This window comes from Strix aluco, chromosome 27 (genome assembly GCF_031877795.1).
Source record: "Strix aluco isolate bStrAlu1 chromosome 27, bStrAlu1.hap1, whole genome shotgun sequence".
Taxonomy (NCBI): Eukaryota; Metazoa; Chordata; class Aves; order Strigiformes; family Strigidae; genus Strix; species Strix aluco.
The window spans coordinates 850,008-869,250 of record NC_133957.1 but is presented as its reverse complement, the minus strand read 5'-3'; the positions used below and the strand labels follow the sequence as shown (position 1 = coordinate 869,250).

Here is a 19,243-nt window from a genome sequence, read left to right as displayed (position 1 = left end):
CAGCTTTAATAACACCACCGCAAAGCCCTGCTTAAGGGTCTGGTCGCTGCGCCTATGCGCCCCCCCCAACCCCGGGACATGGGACCCCCAGCATGGGGGGGGCTCCCCAGATGCCTGGACCCCCTCTGTGCCCCCCAGTCCCCCCCAAAAGCAAGCAGTGGCCATGTAAAAGATTCCATATATTTCACATGTACAAAAAGTCACGGGGGAGAGAGGAGGGTCCGGGGTGGGGGGGTTTTTCTGGGGTGGGGGGCACCATCCTGCTGCCCCCCACCGCCCCCACCCCGGCCTGGCTTTGGTCCCTTTTTTTTTGGCAATTAGTGTTCACATCAGTGGTCAAAGTGACGAGCGCGGGGGGGGCCCCGTGGTCTCCGTGGCAGGATGGGGGCTCTGGGGTGATTAACCCCCCCCCCCCGGGGACGAGGGGACCCCAACGGGGAGGGGGCACCCCATGGGTCAGCCACCGGCGCTGGGCCCCCACCGCGGCCTGAGGCAGGATTTGGCCTCTGCTGGGGGCTGACTTGGGGTGGGGGGGGTGGGTCCAGGCCACGAGTTCCCCCCCCACCAGGTGAGGGGGGGGACATGGTGACAGCGCCTGTGAGTCTGGGCGAGGACAGCGGCACGGGCTGTCCCTGTGTGGGACGGGGCCCTCCCGTCGGAGCTGGGGGGCGCAGAGCAGGGTGAGGAGGGGAAACTGAGGCAGCCTGGCCGCCACAGCCCCCCCCCGTGCCCCCCCCCCCCCCACCCTGCCCGGGGTCCTTACCCTCGCTCGGCTACAGGCGGATCCACCTGCGGGCTGTGGGGCAGAAGGGACAGTGTCAGGGGAACCCCTAGGTGACCCCCTCGGGGCTGGGCCTCCAGGCTGGGACCCAGTAGTGTACTGGGACCCAGTAGTGTACTGGGACCCAGTACTGGGGTCTGGTATTGCACCAGGACCCTGCTCTGGGATCCCGTACTGCACTGGGACTCCACACTGGGATCCAGTATTGCACTGGGACCCCCCCCCACTGCAGCCAAGCCACCCCCCCCCTCATGCTGGAAACCCAGCCCTGCGTCAGGACCCTCCCTGGGACCCTGCCCTGCTCTGGGATCCAGTGCCGGGACTCAGCCTGCAGGGGGATCTGTGCTGGGATCCAGTTCTGCACTGGGACCCTGCACTGGGACCCTGCACTGGGACCCTGCACTGGGACCCTGCACTGCATCAGAGACCCCACTGGAAACCCAGCTCTGTGCCGGGACCCTGCACTGGGATCCTGTGCTGGGATCCAGCACCTGGATCCTGTTCTGGGATCCAGCCTTGCACTGAGATCCTGCACCAGGATCCTGTGTCAGGATCCAGCCTTGTGCCGGGACCCTGCACTGGGATCCTGTGCCAGGATCTTGTGTCAGGATCCAGCTTTGTGCCAGGATCCTGTGTTGGGATCCAGCACTGGGATCCTGTGCTGGGATCCAGCCTTGTACGAGGATCCAGCACTGGGATCTTGTGTCAGGATCCAGCATTGGGATCCTGTGTCAGGATCCAGCACTGGGATCCTGCACTGGGATCCTGTGTCAGGATCCATCTTTGTGCTGGGATCCTGCGCTGGGATCCAGCCTTGTACCAGGATCCAGCACCGGGATCTTGTGTCAGGATCCAGCTTGGTGCTGGGATCCAGCACCGGGATCCTGCGCTGGGATCCAGCCTTGCACCAGGCTCCGCCCCAGGACCCTGCTGCGGGGTGACAGCATGCGGGGAGGGGGACGTGCAGGAGGGGACATGCGGGGCCAGAGGAGGGTGGGGGGGCGGATCCGGTGGGATCTGGAGGGGGGATCCGGGGGGATCCGGGGGGGCCGGGCATGCAGGCAGTACCTGGGCGCTAACAGCTGGACTCGTCGTGGTGGGACGGGTCGCAGAAGAAGCGCGAGCCCCGCTTGGCAGTGCGGGCCGTGAAGGGGACGCTCTTCAGCGCTGCAGGGGGGGCACGGTGGGGGGGGCCGGGGGGTGGACAGGGACACATCAGCCCCTCCCCGTACACGGGCGGGGACCCAGGTGTCCGGGCGGGGGGGGCAGCGGGGGCCGTACCGGTGATGATGTCCTCGATGGTGCCGTCCTTGCCCTCGTAGACGGGCCGGTGGTCCTTGGCCTGGCGCCGCCGCAGCTCCGCGATCAGCTCCTGCTGCTGCCACTTGTTGCACTGCTGGTGGGGGGTGGGGGGGGCACAGGGGTCTCAGCGTGTCCCCTCCGTGTCCCTGTCACCCCCCAGCCCACCCCTGTGCCCCCCACCCCAAGCTCACCTTCTCCTGCTTCTTCGCCTCCTGCGCCAGCAGCTTCTCCCTCATCACCTCCTCCTGCTTCTTCCGCGTCTCGTTCTCCTGCTCCGCGTCCTGCCGGGGCGAGGGGGTGGCGATAGGAGCCCACCCCCCTGCACCGCTGTCCCCCCCGCCCCGCTGTCCCCCCCCCAGCCCCTCCTCACCTTGTAGGAGCGGATGAACCGGGCAAAGACCGGGAAGAAGACGGACGGGGGGGTCGTCTTGGGGCTCTCGCCAAAATATCGCACCACGGTGTTGTAGGCGTCCTGGAGCGGGGGCCAGGGCCGTCAGCGAGGGGCTGCACGGGCCGCCCGGCACGAGGGGCGTGCGAGGCACACGAGGGGCGTGCAGAGACCAACACACACGAGGGCCATGCAAAGCAAGACAGGAGAGCACGAGGAGCGTGCAGATTAAGGCGTGCGTGACATGGCATGCACGAGGATCGTGCAAATCAAGATGTACACAAGGGCCGTGCAAAGCAAGACGTACATGAGGGCCGTGCAAAGCAAGACATACACAAGGATCATGCAAATCAAGATGTACACAAGAGCCGTGCAAATCAAGACAGGAGAGCACAAGGGCCGTGCAAATAAAGACAGGAGAGACAAGGGCTGTGCAAATCAAGGCGTACAAGAGGATTGTGCAAATCAAGGCGTACAAGAGGATTGTGCAAATCAAGGCGTACAAGAGGATTGTGCAAATCAAGACATACATAAGGGTTGTGCAAATCAAGACGTACACAAGAGCTGTGCAAATCAAGACAGGAGAGCACAAGGGCCGTGCAAATAAAGACAGGAGAGCACAAGGGCCATGCAAATCAAGGCGTGCAAGAGGATTGTGCAAATCAAGACATACACAAGGATCGTGCAAATCAAGATGTACACAAGAGCCGTGCAAATCAAGATGTACACAAAGATCATGCAAATCAAGACATACACAAGGGCCGTGCAAATCAAGACAGGAGAGCACAAGGGCCGTGCAAATCAAGATGTACACAAGGATCGTGCAAATCAAGACGTACACAAGAGCTGTGCAAATCAAGACAGGAGAGCACAAGGGCTGTGCAAATCAAGGCGTACAAGAGGATTGTGCAAATCAAGACATACATAAGGGTTGTGCAAATCAAGACATACACAAGAGCTGTGCAAATCAAGACAGGAGAGCACGAGAGCCGTGCAAATCAAGACATACACAAGGATCATGCAAATCAAGACGTACACAAGAGCCGTGCAAATCAAGAAGGAGAGCACGAGAGCTGTGCAAATCAAGGCATGCAAGAGGATTGTGCAAATCAAGACATACATAAGGGTTGTGCAAATCAAGACGTACACAAGAGCTGTGCAAATCAAGACAGGAGAGCACGAGAGCCGTGCAAATCAAGGCGTGCAAGAAGATTGTGCAAATCAAGACACACATAAGGGTTGTGCAAATCAGGACGTACACGAGGGCCGTGCAAAGCAAGGCGTGCGTGACACGGCGCGTGCGAGGCCCGTGGGCGCCGCGGCCCTCACCCCTCACCTCGGCCGTCCGCGCGTCCTTCTGCAGCCGCTCCAGCTTGCCCTCGCTGGCCGCCAGGAAGCCGCGCAGGACGCTGTTGTCGTGCAGCCCACACTCCCGCCGCAGCAGCTCCATCCCCCGGCCCAGCTCCTTCACGTCCAGCAGCACGTTCTCCAGGGACACTGCGGGGACACGGGGACGGGTGAGGGGACCCTGGGGCGGGTGGCAAGGTGGGGATGTGGCCGGGGGGTGGGGGGGCACCTGCAGCCGCTTTCTCCACAAAGTGCAGCTCCTGCCAGAAAGTCGCCAGCTCCGGGTACTTCTCCCGCACCGTCAGCGCGATGAAATGCAGCAGCGTCATCTTCCTGTCTGTCGACTTGGTGTCCAGGAGCTGCAGGGTGATTGAGGGGGGGGGGATCAGGGCTTGGGACCCCCACCCTGGGAGCCCACACGGTCCCAAGGACCCGGGCAGGGGGTTTGGGGGGTCCCACCAGGTCCAGGCTTTGCAGTTTGAAGCCGTAGACGGCGCCGCGTTTGCTGCTGTTCATGTAGTTGCCCAGCGCCAAGATGATCTGTGGGGGAAAAGCACCGGGGATGGGGGGTCAGGGAGGAGCCAGGACCCCCCCGCCCCGGTCCTTGCTGGATGGGGCAGCAGGACGCTGGTCCCCAATGTCCCCCCCCCACGCTCACCTCCAACATGTGCTTCAGCTTCTGGGAGGACTTGACAGAGGCCGAGGCCGCGATGATGGCGTTGAGCTGCTGCAGGGGGACAGGACGGGGAGAGGGTGGGGCTCAGCTGGGGGGCGCAGGGTCCAGGCACCCCCGGGGAGGCGCGAGCCCCCCCCGCCACACTCCCCAGCTCCGTACCGGCGTCAGCATCTGGAGGTTCTCTGCGAAGTTGCCGAGGAAGGCCATGATGGCCATGCGCTGGGGCAGGCGCTCCACCTTGCTGAAGTGCAGCATGAAGCGATCCTCGTCCGCCAGCTCCTCCAGCGGCTTCCGCTCGCGCTCGTACTGCCGCAGCGCCTTCGCCTCCGCCTCCGTCGGCAGGAACCGCATCAGGCACTCCACGAAGTCCACCGGCAGCGTCGCCAGGTCGAACCTGTCCCCCCGCCCCGGCCTGCACCGTTGGGGACTGGCGCCGCACCCCAGAGAGCCCCCCTGCACCCCAAACAGACCCCCTGCACCCCAGAGAGACCCCCCTGCACCCCAGAGAGACCCCCTGTACCCCAGAGAGACCCCCTGCACCCCAAACAGACCCCCTGCACCCCAGAGAGACCCCCTGTACCCCAGAGAGCCCCCCTGCACCCCAAACAGACCCCCTGTACCCCAGAGAGACCCCCTGCACCCCAGACAGACCCCCTGCACCCCAGAGAGCCCCCCCTGCACCCCAGAGAGCCCCCCTGTACCCCAGAGAGACCCCCTGCACCCCAAAGAGCCCCCCCTGCACCCAGTCTGGACCCCCTGTACCCCAGAGAGCCACCCTGCACCCCAGACAGACCCCCTGTACCCCAGAGAGCCCCCCCTGCACCCCAGACAGACCCCCTGTACCTCAGACAGACCCCCCTGCACCAGTCTGGACCCCCTGTACCCCAGAGAGCCCCCCCTGCACCCCAGACAGACCCCCTGTACCCCAGAGAGCCCCCCCTGCACCCAGTCTGGCCCTCATGCACCCCAGACAGACCCCCTGCAGCCAGTCTGGACCCCCTGCACCCCAGGCAGACCCCCTGCACCCAGTCTGGACCCCCTGCACCCCAGACAGTCCAGTCTGGCCCCCCTACACACCAGACAGACCCCCTGTACCCCACACAGACCCCCTGCACCCTGCCTGCCCCCCTGCACCCCACACAGCATCCCTGCACCCCATGAGAGCCCCCCTGCACCCCAGACAGACCCCCTGCACCCAGCCTGCCCCCCTGCACCCTGCCTGGACCCCCCCCCACCCCACACAGCACCCCTGCACCCCAGACAGACCCCCTGCACCCTTCTTGGGACCCCTGCATCCCGTCTGGCCCCCCTGCACCCCAGTCAGCCCCTCTGAATGCTGCTTGGTACCCCTGTACCCTGCCTGGACGTACTGCACCCCAACCAGCCTCCCTGAACCCTGCCTGGCCCCCTGCACCCCAGTCAGACCCTCTACACCTCCACTAGCCCCCCTGCACCCTGCCTGCCCCCCCCCCACCTCAGCCAGACCCTCTACACCCCCACTAGCCCCCCCTAGTCCCCCCAATACCCCTTCCCGCACCCCAGCATGGGGGCACATACGTGTGGATGGCCCTGCAGATCTCCTCGGTGCCGCGGCCCGCCTTGCGCAGGGTGATGGCCAGGTTCTTGGCCCGGTTGGCCTCCAGCAGCGTCACCTTGCTGGCCGCCTTCTGCGACGCCTTGTTCTTGGCGCAAACGAGGTCGAGGGCCGGACCCTGCGCCTTGGTCTTGAAGAGCTCCTCGAAGCGCTCCAGGTCGAGGTCCTAGAGGCGGGGAACGAGGAAACGGGGGGTTCTCAGTGGCCGGTGGCTACCCAGCTGCCCAGGCCAGTGGTCCCAGGCTCACCTCCAGCACCCGCTCGTCGTCCAGCTCGCTGAACACCGTCCCGCTGATCTGGTTGGGCTTCAGCGCCGTCCAGTTGAAGACAGGCAGCCGGAATTTGGTCTTGATGGGCTTTTTGATGCGGATGGCTGCCAGCGGGGCAGGAGCTGGCTCAGTCCCGCCCCGCTGGGGCAAGGGGACACATCCTGTGCCCCCCCCCCCCCCCCCCCCCAAGCCCAGTGCAGCAGTCCCCAGGCTGTCACCATCCCCTGGGTCACCCCCTCCCCGTGCCATGCTCCCGGCACCCGTCCCTTCGCCGCTGTAACCCCGACACCCTGGTGCCTGCAACCCTCCCTGTTCCCTGTTGTTGTCCCTGTCCCCACGGTCCCTGCACCGTCCCCACTGTCCCTGTGCTCTCCCTGTCCCCACACTCTCCCTGTCCCTGTCCCCATGTCCTCCCTGTCCCTGTCCCCACGGTCCCTGCACTGTCCCCATGCCCACAGACCCTGCACCATCCCCGTCCCCACACTCTCCCTGTCCCTGTCCCCACAGTCCCTGCACCATCCCTGTCCCTGTGCCATCCCTGTCCCTATGGTCCCTGCACTGTCCCCACACCCTCCCTGTCCCCATGGTCCCTGCACTGTCCCCACTGTCCCCACAGTCCCCACACCCGCCCTGTCCCCTCCCCATCCCTGTCCCCACAGTCCCCGCACCCTCCCCACCTACCCGAGAGCCCCACAGTGAGGGCGATGGAGGGCGAAGCCCCGGGCAGCGGCGGGGCCGGGGGGCACTTCCCTGCGAAGGGATGAGAGGGTGACACTGTACCCCAGCAGGGATGGCCCAGCTTTGGGGATCCTCCCCCGCCCCTTGGGAGTGGCCCAACACCAGGGACACCCCAGTTTTGGAGCCCTCCCCCATCCTGGGGACAGCCCAGCTCTGGGATGTCCCACTTTTGGGGATGCTCCGGGGGCCTCCCCCCATCCTCACCTGGGAGCGGGGGCGCGGGGGGGGGCAGGGGGGGCGGCGGAGGGGGTGGCGGGGGTGCAGCCTCCACGGGGGGCAGGACAGGGACCCTCAGGGCCTCCTCCAGGGGCTCGGGCTCTGGCTGGGGAGGGGGCTCAGCGCCTGGCACGGGGGGCGGCTCGGAGCCGTAGCGTCGCCGAAAAGCCTCGTCCTTCTCCTTGATCATCCGCCGCAGCGTGTGGACCTGGTGGCTCGTGTGCTCGTAGGTCTCCTGGGGACGGCGAGTGTCAGGCCGGGGTTGGGGGGGGGGGGGGGCCAGGACCCTGCCCTGCTCCCCGTGGCCCCCCACAGCGTCCCCCCTCCATGCACCTTGACTGCCTCCAGCTCCTTCTCCCGCTGCAGCAGCTGCTTCTCCAGCTCCGCCACCCGCATCATGTTCTCGTTCTCCAGGTCCAGCAGCTTCTCCGTTAGCTGGGGGGGGGGACACACACGGCTGTGACACCGGCTCAGGGACCCCCCCGGTATCGCCACTGGGGCAAGGCCAGACACCCCATGACCAGCGAGTCCCCGTGTCCCCCCGCGCTCACATACGTGGGACAGATGCTCCTCCAGCTCCTCCACCTTCTCCAGGGCCACATTCTTGGTCTCGGCGTCCTCCAGCAGCCCCCCCACGTCAAAAACATTGTCCAGGTACGCCTGGATCTGCACCTGCAGCTTCTCGCTCTCCGTGTGCCTCGACTTCTGCGCGCAGTGGGGCGGCATCAGGGACAGAGGAGGCGGGGGTGCTCCTCGGGGTGGCTCCCCCAGCCCTCCCTGACCCCCCCCCCTCCCCCCATACCTGCAGGAATTCCTCCAGCCCCAGTTTGGTGAACTCGTACTGGAGGTGGACGCGGAAGTTCATGTCCTCCACCGAGTGCACCACGATGTTGATGAACTGCATGCAGGCGACCTGCGGGCAGGGCTGGTGTCACCACAAGCCCCCCCCCGGCAAAAAACATCCCAAAGACACCCCCCCCCTCCTCACCCACAACCGGGTGTCCCACCATGAAGTCGATGCTGCTGTCCTCGTTGCGGAAATAATCCATGAGCCGCTCGAAGCGGTGCTTCTCCTTGCAGACCTGAGCAGGCAGCGCATGGGGGGTTAATGGTTGGGCCCCCCCACCCCAGCCCCTGGGCTCCAGTCCCCTAATCCCAGTCTGGTCCTGGTGCCCCCAGACCCCTCGTTCCAGCCTGGCCTCATCCTCCCTGACCCCCCCATCCCCTGCGCTCTAGACTCCCCATCTCAGGCTGATCCTGGTGCCCCCCCAGTCCCAGCCTGGTCCTGTGTCCCCCCCAGTCCCCCCAATCCCAGCTTGATCCTGGTGCCCCCCCAGTCCCCCCCATTCCAGCCTGGTCCTGTTTCCCCCCCAGTCCCCCCACTCCCAGCTTGATCCTGGTGCCCCCCCAGTCCCAGCCTGGTTGTGTCTCCCTCCCAGTCCCCCCAGTCCCAGCCTCATCCTAGTGCCCCCCCAGCCCACCCCCCCAATCCCCACCTGCCCCCACTCCCCCTGTACCTCCTTGAAGTTGTCGAAGGCAGCGAGGATGATCTCGTGGCCGCCCCTCACCAGGCAAACAGCCGCCAGCAGCTCCAGCACCAGCGCCTTCGTCCTGCGGCAGGGCAGCCCCGGCACCGTCACCCCCAGCCGGCACAGGGGCCCCCCTGCACCAGATACACCCCCCCCAGACCCCTCCCCGCCCCGTCCTTACCTCGGGTTCTTGTTATTGAGGCTCAGAGCGATCTCATTGACGGCGTGGGGATGGGACATGACCAGGTTGAAGCCGTACTGGGGGGACAGAGCGGGGACGGCGTTAGCAGCACCGGCGCGGTGGCATCGGGGAGGGGGGGTGTGTGTGTGTGTGTCCCCACACGGGGTGGCAGTACCTGGTAGTTCATGATGGCCCGGAGACACATGATGCAGAGGTGGACGTCATCCTTCTGACTCACCAAGCGCGAGTTCTTCAGCGCCCGGCGGCTCGGCAGCGTGCCGTAGCTGGGGGGGACACGAGGCGCCAGTGAGCGGGACCCTTGCAGCGCCGGTGCTGCACCGCCAGCGCTCGCCCGGGTGGGAATCGGGACCATGGTGGGGACTGGGGTGGTGATGGGGGGACAGCACGGGGACAGCGTGGGGACAGTGGGGCTTTCGGAGGGGTAGAGGCAGAGAAAAGCGGCCACAGGGCGAGAGGGACAGAGGAGACGTGGAGCGAAGCCGCCGCGAGCGCCGGGCCGGGCCAGGGCAGCCGGTACTTACCCGGCGGGCGAGCGGCGAGGCGGGTGCGGAGGAGAGAGAGAGAGAGCGCAGCCAGAGGAGGGGGGGGCCCGGCCCTGGAAGCAGAGACGGGGCGCGTTACCCCGGGGCGCGAGGGCAGAGGCAGAGCGGGGAGCGAGCGGAGGCAGCGCGGCCGCGGCAGGCAGAGGGACGGGCAGGACACAGCGCGCGCGGGCGGGACGCGGCAGGTGAGGCGGCGCAGGACGCGGCACACGGGCCATGGCACGGGCAAGGCACAGCCCGGCGCTCGGGGAGCACCGCGGGGCCAACGGCACAGGGGACGGGGCACGTGCCACGCACGCGATGGTCCACGGCACAGTGTGCGCCGCGGGCAGGATGGGGCTTGGCGCAGGGCGTGATGGTACACGGCCTGGCACAGACCACGGGCAGGATGGTGCTTGGCACAGCACAGACCATGGCACGATGGTGCCTGGTGCACGATGGCACAGAGCCTGGCATAGACCATGGCAGGATGGTGCTGGGCACAAGGCCTGATGGCACGGCACGCACCACAGAAGGATGGTGCCTGGCCTGGCACACGCCACGGGCAGGATCGTGCCTGGCACAGGGCACAACGGCACGGCACAGACTATGGCAGGATGGTGCTTGGCACAGAGCACGATGGTACACAGCCTGGCACACACCACAGGCAGGGTTGTGCGTGGCACAGGGCACAACGCCACAGCACAAACCATGGCAGGATGGTGCTTGGCACAGGGCACAACAGCACAGAGCCTGGCACAGACCACGGGCAGGATTGTGCCTGGCACAGGGCATGATGTCACGGCACAGACCATGGCAGGATGGTGCTTGGCACAGCATGTACCAGGGCAGGATGGTGCTTGGCACAGGCCACGATGGCACGGCACAGACCATGGGTACGTACCGGAGTGCGGTCTGGCGGGCGGAGCGGGCCAGGCTGCTGGCGAAGGGGGCGGGCAGGGCGCTGGGGTGCTGCAGATCCTCGATGGACCTGCTCCAGGCGCGCAGCTTCTCCAGCGCGCCGTCCTCGCCGCCTTCCAGGCCCTCAAAATCCAACCTGGGTGGGACACGCGCGCGGCGGCGGGGGGCACACGGCTTCGGCGCGGAGCGGCACAGCCACCGCGGCAAGCGCTTGAAGCGGGGTTTGGGGGCGGGGGGAGCTGGGCAGCGGCGGGGCAGGGAGAGGCGCGAGGGTGACCCTGGGACCCCCCCAGCCCGGGCAGGCAGGAGGGGGACCCCCACAGCAGGCGGGTCCCCACGCCCCGGTGCCGAGAGCCGAGTGGTATCGGCCGCCCGCAGCAGGGAGCTGCCACAGGGCACCAGGACCCTCCACATCCCGGGTCCGCCAGTACCCCAGGGACCCCCCTCAGCACCCCAGGGACCCCCCCCCAGCACCCTACTCACATGACAGCGCACTGGGCGAAGGACAGGTAGTTCACCAGCACGTCCAGCCCCTTGTTCTCATCGTTGAGGAACTCGCGCACCCACCTACGGCACCAGGCACCCATCAGGGCCCGCAGGAGTTGGGGACCCCCCCCCGGCACGATCCCCAACACCGTGGAGACCCCCAGCCTGGCGCAGGGGGTGTCCCAGGGCTCCGGCGGCAGTTGCAGCCCCTCTGCTATCACCGGTGCCAGCGCCAGCGCAGCTTTATCTGCCGGCTGCAGCGCAGGGAGGGCTTGGCCCCGGGCGCAAGGCGGGAAGCTGAGCTGGGGGGCCGGCGCTGTGCCCCCCCCATCCCGGGCACCCCACGCTGAGGGGGGGTTCGGGGGTCCCGGTCCCCTGGGGGGTGCTGGGGTGCATGTGTGAGGTGCTGCGCAGGGCACAGTGCCCGGCTGAGACGTGCGTGGGGAGAGGGGGGGGTGTGCATGGCCGGGGGGGGGCACAGAGAGGGGGCACGTGTGTCTGGGCAGAGAGGGCTGCACCCAGGAGCACGGTGAGCACGGGGGGGGTCCCCACGCCTGCCCGTGCCGCTGCCCGCAGCCCTGCCTGCGGCCGGTGCATCCGTCAGGCCGGGAGCTGATGGCGGCGGGGGGCCGGGGGGGTCCGTGGCCGCCCCTTTCCTGCCGCCGCCAGCCCCTCGCCCCAGCCCGTTTCCTGTCTCCAGCTGCTGCTATTTTCAGGTCGCAGGCGGGGAAGAGCCGGCCGGTGGCGGGGCCGGTGGCGGGGCCGGTGGCGGGGCCCAGCCCGGCACATGCACGAGGTGCCCCGAGCACGCGGGCACGAGCGCGTTGCCGGGTGCCCGTCGGTGACGTCCCCGTCCCTCTGGCCAGCCCGAACGGCCCCCGCCGTGTCCCCTCGCACGCCCCAGGGACCAGCCGCCGGTGCGAGGTCACGGCATTGCCGGCTCGGGGATGGCGCTGAGCCCTCCGGTACCGGGAGGAGCCGGGCAGGATCCGGCCCCGCCGCCCGCCCGCGGCATCCGCCCCGGGGACCTGCCCCCGCCAACGGCCCTGGCCCGCGGCACGGCCGGGGCAGGAACCGGCCCAGTTCCTGCAGCGCCTCCGACTTCCCCTGCAGCTGCAGCAGGGCTGGTCCCGGGACCCTGTGACCCCCCCTCCGGAACCCTGGGACCACCCCCCTGGAACCCTGGGACCCCCCCCGGGACCCCTGAACCCCCCCCGGGACCCCACGCTCACCCGATGTGGTTCGTCCTCAGGCTGATCTCCAGCTCCCGCAGGACCTTGGTTGACTCCTGCACCCTCCTCCGGAATTTCTGGGGGCAGAGTGAGGCTGAGTTGGGGCCCCCCAGAGCCACCCCCCCCCAGACACTCCCCCCCCCCCAGCCCCTCACCTTCCGCGTGACGCCCGGCTCCAGGAAGCTGCGCAGTTTCTGGATGTAGGCGTGGGGGGGGCTCTTCACCTGGAACCGCTCCTGGGGGGGACAGGGGGGTGTCGGTGACACTGGCACGGCAGCACAGCCCCCCCCAAGACCCCCCTATGACCCCCCCCGACCCCCCCCAACCTGGTCACAGATGAGGTCCCACTTCTTCTCGTTGTCATACTGGCGCAGGAGCCGGGCTTTGTCCGGGGGCAGGTTCATGGAGCTCTGGGGGCAGAGGGGGGGGTGTCACCTGGGGGGACACGGGGACGCTGCCCCCTCCCCGAGGCCACCCTGGCTCCAGGGTCCCCCCTGAGACCACCCAGTTCCCACACCACAGCCGCAGTCCCCCCCCCAGGGGCACCCAGTCCCATAGCACGGCCCTGGCACTGGGAAGCACCAGTAGCCACAGGGCCAGCTGTGTGGCACGGGGCCGGCAAGTGCCACCGGGGCCACATGCCAGCCGCTGGCAGCACCAAAATCTCCCCAGCGCCGCCGGGTCCTTCCTGTCTGCACCCGCTTCCGCGCCGGCAAACCGCAGCCTCCGCTCCCCGACCGCGGCGCGAAGCCCGGCGGCTGTGCCCGGCTCACGGGGCCACTAGCCACCTCCGTGGCTGGCGCAGGATGCGGCCCCGGTGTCACCGAGGACACAAACGGGATGACACGGTGGAGCCTGGTGATGCCGGATGGCCCCGGTGGGTGATGCCACCCCAGTGAGGCGGCTCCCCGGTAGCCCCGTTAACCGGCACTGGCCACCGCGGCGGCAGGGAGGTGCCGGTGCCCTGTGGCAACTAAAATTATCCTTCCTGTGGTCATCCCGGTGCCGCAGGAAGAGCCGGGGTGAGGCCGTGCACCCCTTGAGGGGACACACACACACACACACACGCTCCCACGGGAGCAGGGACGTCACCACCGGGGTGGGGTCCCCCCAAAATTGCCCTGGGGATGGGGACGGTGCCACCCTCCCCACGGGGCCACCGGTTCTTTAGACATCGTGGCCCACGGCGCAACCGCGAGGCCCCCGGGGATGGAGGTTGGAGGCGGGGGGGGACACACACAGAGATTGGGGGGGGGGGGGGCCCTGCGCCGGGGCGGGGGGCACCGGGAGGGGCGGCCGCCCTCGCCGGCATTCCCGCCGCTCGGTTTCCTGCCTTTGTGGCGGGAGCGGGGCCGCTCCCGGCTGGGCACTTCCTCCGCCACCCCCTCACCGGGGACCCCCCCCCCCTCCCACCCCGAAGCCCCCTCTTTGGTTGCCCCCGGGGCTCAGCCGCGCCCCCTCCGCTTCCCCCGGGACTGGGGCCCACCCTGGGGTTGGGGGACGCTTGGGGACGGATCGGGGGCCACCGGCGCTGCAGCCCCATCACATGATGAAATATTTTCCTCCCCGGTAGTAGCCAGGACGGCACCGGGCGACGCCGACGCCGGGGGGGGGGGAGGATTTTGGGGGTGGCGGCACCGGGGGGGACCCCCGGTGCCGCCACCCCCAAAATCCTCCCCCCCCCCCGGCGTCGGTGTCGCCAAGCAGGACACGTCCCCCCCCATCACTGGCCCCGCAGCAACCAGCTGCCACATCCACCCCGCGTGCCCCCCCTCTATCAGTCCCATACCGGGGGTACCAGTACCCCCCAGTATCCCCCAGTACCCCCCAGTTCCGGCTCCCACAAGCCCCATGGGACCACACTCGGTATTTCCTGCCCGGACGTGGCTTCCGCTGGCTCCGGCCACCGTCGGGGGGCTGTGTGTCACCCGGCCACGCCGTCCCCAACGGTATTTGGGTGTCGTCGTCCCCCCCCCCCCAAATCAAAGCCAGCAGCGCGGATGGGCCACCACTGCGGATGGGCCACTAGCCCGCTACGCCACGAGCCAGGCGCCGCTGGGACGCGGTGGCCCCTGTGGTGTCGTTGGTGGTCCTGATGACACCGGGGTCACGGCGTGGGGACGGGAGTCACCGCTGAGCCCTGGGGTGGCACCGCAGCCTTGGCTAGTGACCACTGCCAGAGGGCCACCGCCCCGGCCATGACAGCGGAGCGGGACCAACGCAGGGCACCCACACCCACGGGGACGCCGCACCCACGGGGACCCCCATCCCCGGGGACCCGCACCCACGGGGTCCTCCGCACCCACGGGGCCCCCCTTGCGCCGCCTCGACGGGACTTTCCCGGCTCAAAAAGTCCCGGAGCCAAAGGGCCCCCCCCTCCCCCCGGTGGCACCGGGAGTGGCGTCACCCCCGCCGGGACCGTCCCAGGACGGGCTTCCCCCGCGGCCACCCCCGGCCCCGCGGCCACTGCCCATCCCCGCGGGCACTGGCGCTCCCTGCCCGCCCCCGGTTCCCCTCCGGGCGCCGGTGCCGGCCCCGGTGGTGCCCGCCCGCCCCGCCCGCAGCCGGACGGTGGGAGGGGAGCGCGGCGGCAGCGGGGCGCGTCCGGCCCGGGAGGGGTCCCGGGTAAGGGCGGACCGGGAGGGCGCAGCGGGACCCGGAGGAGACGCAGCGGGAGCAGGGACGGAGCGCGGGGGAAGCGCCCCGGGGACCGGAGGGGCGCAGCGGAAGGCGGGCGGGGGCGCAGCGGGCGGCCGGGGCCGCGGCGGGGGTCGTTGTCTCACCAGCACCAGGGCGAAGCGCTCCTCCAGCTCGCAGGGCTCCGGCATCGGCATCTTGCCCGGGGCGAGCAGCCCGGGCCCCCCCGGGACCGCCGCCGCTCCCGGGCCCCGGGGCAGCGCCTCCCCGTCCGCGCTCTCCACGTTCCCCATCCCCGGCCCAGGCACCGGGGGGCGGCGGGGGAGGCTCAGCCCGTCGCGTCCGGCCGCCGCCGCCGCCTCCCGGGCCCGCCCCGCCTCGCCCCGCCCGGCCCCGCCCCACCGGGCCGCGGCGGAGCCGCCAGGGGGCGCCCAAGGGCGGGCGGCGGCGCCACCGGGGGGCGCCCAAGGGCAGGGAGCGAGCGGGAGGCGCCGATTGGCCCAGCCGCGGCCACGGCGGCCAATGAGCGTCGCGCTTCTGTGCGGGGGAGGGAGGTGGGGCGGGGGTCGCCTGGCCAACGGCGGCGCTCGGGCGCGGCCGGCAGCCAATGGACGGTAGCGACGGCTCTCCCCGCCCCGCCCCGGGTGGTGGCGACGGGCCAATAGACCGAGGCGGGGGGCGGGACTCCGCCGCGCGCCGGCCAATGAGCGCCGGGGGCGTGGCGGAGAGGGGAAGCGTTCGAGGCCTGGCACGGACGGCGGAGCGCGGCGCAGGTGAGGGCTGAGGGGACCGCGGCCGCGGCGGGGGGGGCCCGGCCCGGTCTCGGGGGTCCCCGCCGCCCCCCGGGGCCCTCGCGGCGCCTGCGGGACTGGGCAGCCCCCGCCGCCCCCCCAGGCCTCACCCCGGGGGGCCCGGAAGGCTCCTGCCCCCGCCCCCCCCAGGCCTCATCCTGGGGGGCCCGGCCCCGCCTGGGCAGCTCCTGCCGCGCCCCCCCGCCAGGCCTCGCTGCCGGCGCGGGGGGTCCAGGCGGGTCCGGCCCCCCGGGGGGGCTCCGTCTGGTTCCAGTGGGGGGAGCCGGGGGGAGGCCCCCGCGGGGGAAGCGGGCGGTTACTGGCGGGCCCGGGGCAGCGCCGGGGCCGGGGGCAGGCGGCGGGTAAAGGTCGCCCGGCAGTGCCGGCCCCGGTTACCCATTGACGACAGCAGCCGCCCTCGGGCCACCAACCGGGGACGTCACCAGCGAAACCGAAACGGCTCTGGGCCTGTCACCCGTGCCAGGGGAAGGGCCGCTGGCGCCCCGGCCCCGGTGTGGGAGGCCCCGGTCCTGCCGCCATCCCGAGAGCCGGGACCCACCCGCCGTCCCCGCAGGGAGGCCGGGTCCTGCCTGACGAAACTCGCTGTCACAGCCACCCGCCACGCCGGGAAGAGGCTGTCACACACCTCCACAGCCACCACACCCCGCCCGGACACAGCTTCCCCACTGCCTTGCGCAACCCCCGGCGAGGCCACGGGGCAGCAACCGGCCAGTTGTGCCCCACCGTGAGCCGTGGGGCCGAGCCAGGAGGTCCCTGCTGGCATGGTGGCACCAGTGACAACCAAACTTCCGCTGTCCCAGTGCTGGGACAAAACCAGTGCAGCCCTGGCCACGGGCAGTGGGTTTGGGGGTCTGTGGTGGTGTGGCAGGAGGAGACCCCAGGCCCTTCCCTGTACCAGGGCGGCCAGTTGAAGCCCCACGGCCTGTGCCCCCTTGGGCCCTGACTGCCCCAGCCTGTCTGGTCCCCTCCACCCTTTGGGGACAAGTGGCTCGTGCCACTGGCCAAGCTGGTTGGACTCCCATAAGTGCCAGGGTGAACTGCACTGGCCAAGCTGGCTGGACGAGGGGCTGGAGGAAGGGAGGAGGAGGAGGAGGAGGCCCTGCAGGGAGCCTCGCGCTGCCAGAGCCTCCTCCAGGGACGTCATTACGGGCGCTAATAGTAGCTTGGCACAAAGACGCTTTCCAGCTGCCGGCAGCGCTCCCGCGGGGTCGGGGCCTCCCCGGGGGCAGCTCCCGGTCTCGCAACAGCCCGCAAGGCTTGCGCCAGCTGGGCCAGGAGGGCTCCAGAGCCCGGCCGGCGCAGCCCGCAGCTCCCGCCGCTCGCTCCGGGTGGGCTGGGCAGGTCCTTGGCTCCTGCTGAGCTCCTTGGGGAGCGTGGAGAGAGTGGGGGGGGGCTCCGGCATCCCCCTGACCCACCTCCGCTCTTGCAGCTTGTACCTCGGTGAAGCGGCCGGCGGGCCCCCTCCCAGTCGGGCACCATGAACGTCTTCGATCGAAACATCAACTTTGATGCCCTCTTCAAGTTCTCCCACATGTGAGTAACACCTGGGGCGGGCCTGGCTCGAGGTGGGGGGGCTCACGGGGGGGGGCTGCGCCAGCCTCGCCACCCTCCCTCACTGCCACCCCCTCCCCTGCAGCTCGGCCTCCACCCAGGAGCACCTGAAGAGGGTCTACGCCAGCTTCGCCCTCTGCATGTTCGTGGCGGCGGCGGGGGCCTACATCAACGTGGTGACCCACCTCTTCCAGGTAAGGGGCCTTTGGGGTGTCGTGGGTGACCCCCATGCTCACACCCCCCTTCCTGGGCCACCCCGGTGAGGCGATACCGAGCCCCCACCCACCTCTCTCCCCACAGTTCAGCCTCCTGACCGGCCTGGGCGCGCTGGGGCTGATGATCTGGCTGACGGCCACCCCGCACAGCCGGGAGACGGAGCAGAAGAGGCTGGGGATGCTGGTGGGCTTCGCTTTCCTGACAGGTAGGTGGGTGCTGGGGACCCCCCCCAGAGTCCCACAGGACCCCAAGCCCTGGGGAATGAGGGACGAGAGCCCCAAAACGGGGTATGAGGGCCCCAAAACGGCTCCGGTGACACCCTGCTGTCCTTCCAGGCATCAACCTGGGGCCCCTCCTGGAAATGTGCATCTCCATCAACCCCAGGTAGGAGCGTTCCCCCCGCCCCAGCGGCCACCCCGCTGCCCCCCCAGCCCCTGTTCACCCCCTCTCCTCTCTCCTAGCATCATCCCCACCGCCTTCCTGGGCACTGCCACCATCTTCGCCTGCTTCTCCTTGAGTGCCCTGTATGCCCGGCGCCGCAGCTTTCTCTACCTGGGAGGTGAGAGGGGCTGCAGGGGGGGGGCTCACAAGGGGTGGGGGGGCTCCCTACAGGGGCTGGGGGGCACCCCACGGTGGGCCGGGGCCTGGCCTCACCCCCTGCCCTCTCCCTGCAGGTTTCCTCCTCTCCGGCCTCACCCTGATGCTTCTCTCCTCCGTGGTTAATGCCTTCGTGGGATCCACTTGGCTCTTCACGGTGAGGCCCCCCCGCTGCCCCCCCATTTGTCAGGACCGCCCCCCTGAGGACAGACACCAGCACAGGAGTGTCCCCGCTAACGTCCCCCCTCCCTCCCGCAGGCCAACCTCTACCTGGGGCTGATGATCATGTGCGGCTTCGTGCTCTTCGACACGCAGCTCATCATCGAGAAGGCCGAGAGCGGGGACAAGGATTATATCTGGTGGGTGCTGGGGACATGGGGGGGACACAGGGGCCGGGATGGGCCCCCCCTGAGCGCATCCTCCCTCCCTCCCCTCAGGCACTGCGTCGATCTCTTCCTCGACTTCGTTGACATTTTCCGGGAGCTCCTCATGATCCTGGGCATGACTGAGGTGGGTGCCGGTCCCAGGGGTGGGCAGGGGGGGGACACAAACCTGCCCCGTTGAATTTTGGGGTGGGGGAGACGAACGCAGCAGTGACCGGCCACTTCTCCTCTTGCAGAAGAAGAAGAAGGAGAAGAAGTGAAGCGGCCGCAGGCCGAGGGGGAGCCGTCCCCACGTCCCTGTCCCCCCCCTCCCCGTCCCTTCGCCCGGTCATTAAAGGGGTTGCGCTTTGCTGCCGACGAAAAGCAGCCCGGAAGCTTTTGCACCTTGTGGGTTTTTTCTCTCGTTTAGCTTTTCTTTGACTAGAAACCACCCAATTGGTGGATCCTGCTGAAATTCGGCTCCCCCTTCCCCCCCCACCCCACCCCAGAGCCTCCCTCGGGGTTTCCCCCCCCCCCCCCACCCCCCCCCCCGCCACTGCCATGAGCTTTCTCCAGAGGTTTCTCCCCGGCCCCGTGGGCACCAACGTCCCCACCACGCCCCTGCACCCGCAGACGGGGGGTTACCCCCGACCCGGGCAGCCATGGGGCGCCCCCCCTGCCCCGTGCCAGCCCGGGGTGGGCGGCAGGACCCCCCCTGAAGCCGAACTCAGCACCAGTGCCAAGAAACGGAGCAGAAACCGCTCTGCTGGGCGAGCCGGCCGGCGGGGCCCGTGTCTTTTAATTCCGAGCTCTCCCACTCCCGCCGTCACCTCTTTGTACACCGGGACGAGTCAATAAAAGCTCAG

General features: G+C 69.1%; 2 protein-coding genes across 5 annotated transcripts; one reads left to right on the top strand and one right to left on the bottom strand.

Annotated features, from left to right (window-relative positions):
* Nucleotides 1–435: 435 nt before the first annotated feature.
* FMNL3 (formin like 3) lies at nucleotides 436–15,199 on the bottom strand. Of its 4 annotated transcripts, none has more exons than XM_074807612.1 (28): nucleotides 14,986–15,199; nucleotides 12,529–12,612; nucleotides 12,358–12,438; nucleotides 12,203–12,279; nucleotides 10,968–11,051; nucleotides 10,468–10,620; nucleotides 9,197–9,305; nucleotides 9,022–9,098; nucleotides 8,829–8,922; nucleotides 8,319–8,393; nucleotides 8,114–8,224; nucleotides 7,867–8,016; nucleotides 7,645–7,746; nucleotides 7,300–7,546; nucleotides 7,039–7,107; nucleotides 6,337–6,461; nucleotides 6,052–6,254; nucleotides 4,654–4,888; nucleotides 4,477–4,545; nucleotides 4,278–4,358; nucleotides 4,048–4,177; nucleotides 3,808–3,968; nucleotides 2,454–2,555; nucleotides 2,275–2,364; nucleotides 2,063–2,177; nucleotides 1,850–1,948; nucleotides 764–796; nucleotides 436–661 (listed from the first exon to the last, which is right to left on the bottom strand). In XM_074807612.1, the coding sequence occupies exons 1-26, from the start codon at nucleotides 15,130–15,132 to the stop codon at nucleotides 1,857–1,859; spliced, it is 3,063 nt and encodes a 1,020-aa protein (XP_074663713.1). In that variant the 5' UTR covers nucleotides 15,133–15,199; the 3' UTR covers nucleotides 436–661; nucleotides 764–796; nucleotides 1,850–1,856. The 4 variants fall into 4 exon arrangements, with proteins under 4 accessions (XP_074663713.1, XP_074663715.1, XP_074663712.1 ...); XM_074807614.1 differs by having other exon boundaries at nucleotides 7,867–8,013; XM_074807611.1 differs by having other exon boundaries at nucleotides 2,063–2,174; nucleotides 12,203–12,438.
* Nucleotides 15,200–15,475: 276 nt separating this feature from the next.
* Nucleotides 15,476–18,777, top strand: TMBIM6 (transmembrane BAX inhibitor motif containing 6). Its single transcript, XM_074807609.1, has 10 exons — nucleotides 15,476–15,612; nucleotides 17,081–17,184; nucleotides 17,288–17,396; nucleotides 17,503–17,623; nucleotides 17,754–17,802; nucleotides 17,880–17,977; nucleotides 18,093–18,172; nucleotides 18,274–18,374; nucleotides 18,453–18,525; nucleotides 18,635–18,777. The coding sequence occupies exons 2-10, from the start codon at nucleotides 17,129–17,131 to the stop codon at nucleotides 18,656–18,658; spliced, it is 711 nt and encodes a 236-aa protein (XP_074663710.1). The 5' UTR covers nucleotides 15,476–15,612; nucleotides 17,081–17,128; the 3' UTR covers nucleotides 18,659–18,777.
* The last annotated feature ends 466 nt before the right edge of the window (nucleotides 18,778–19,243 follow it).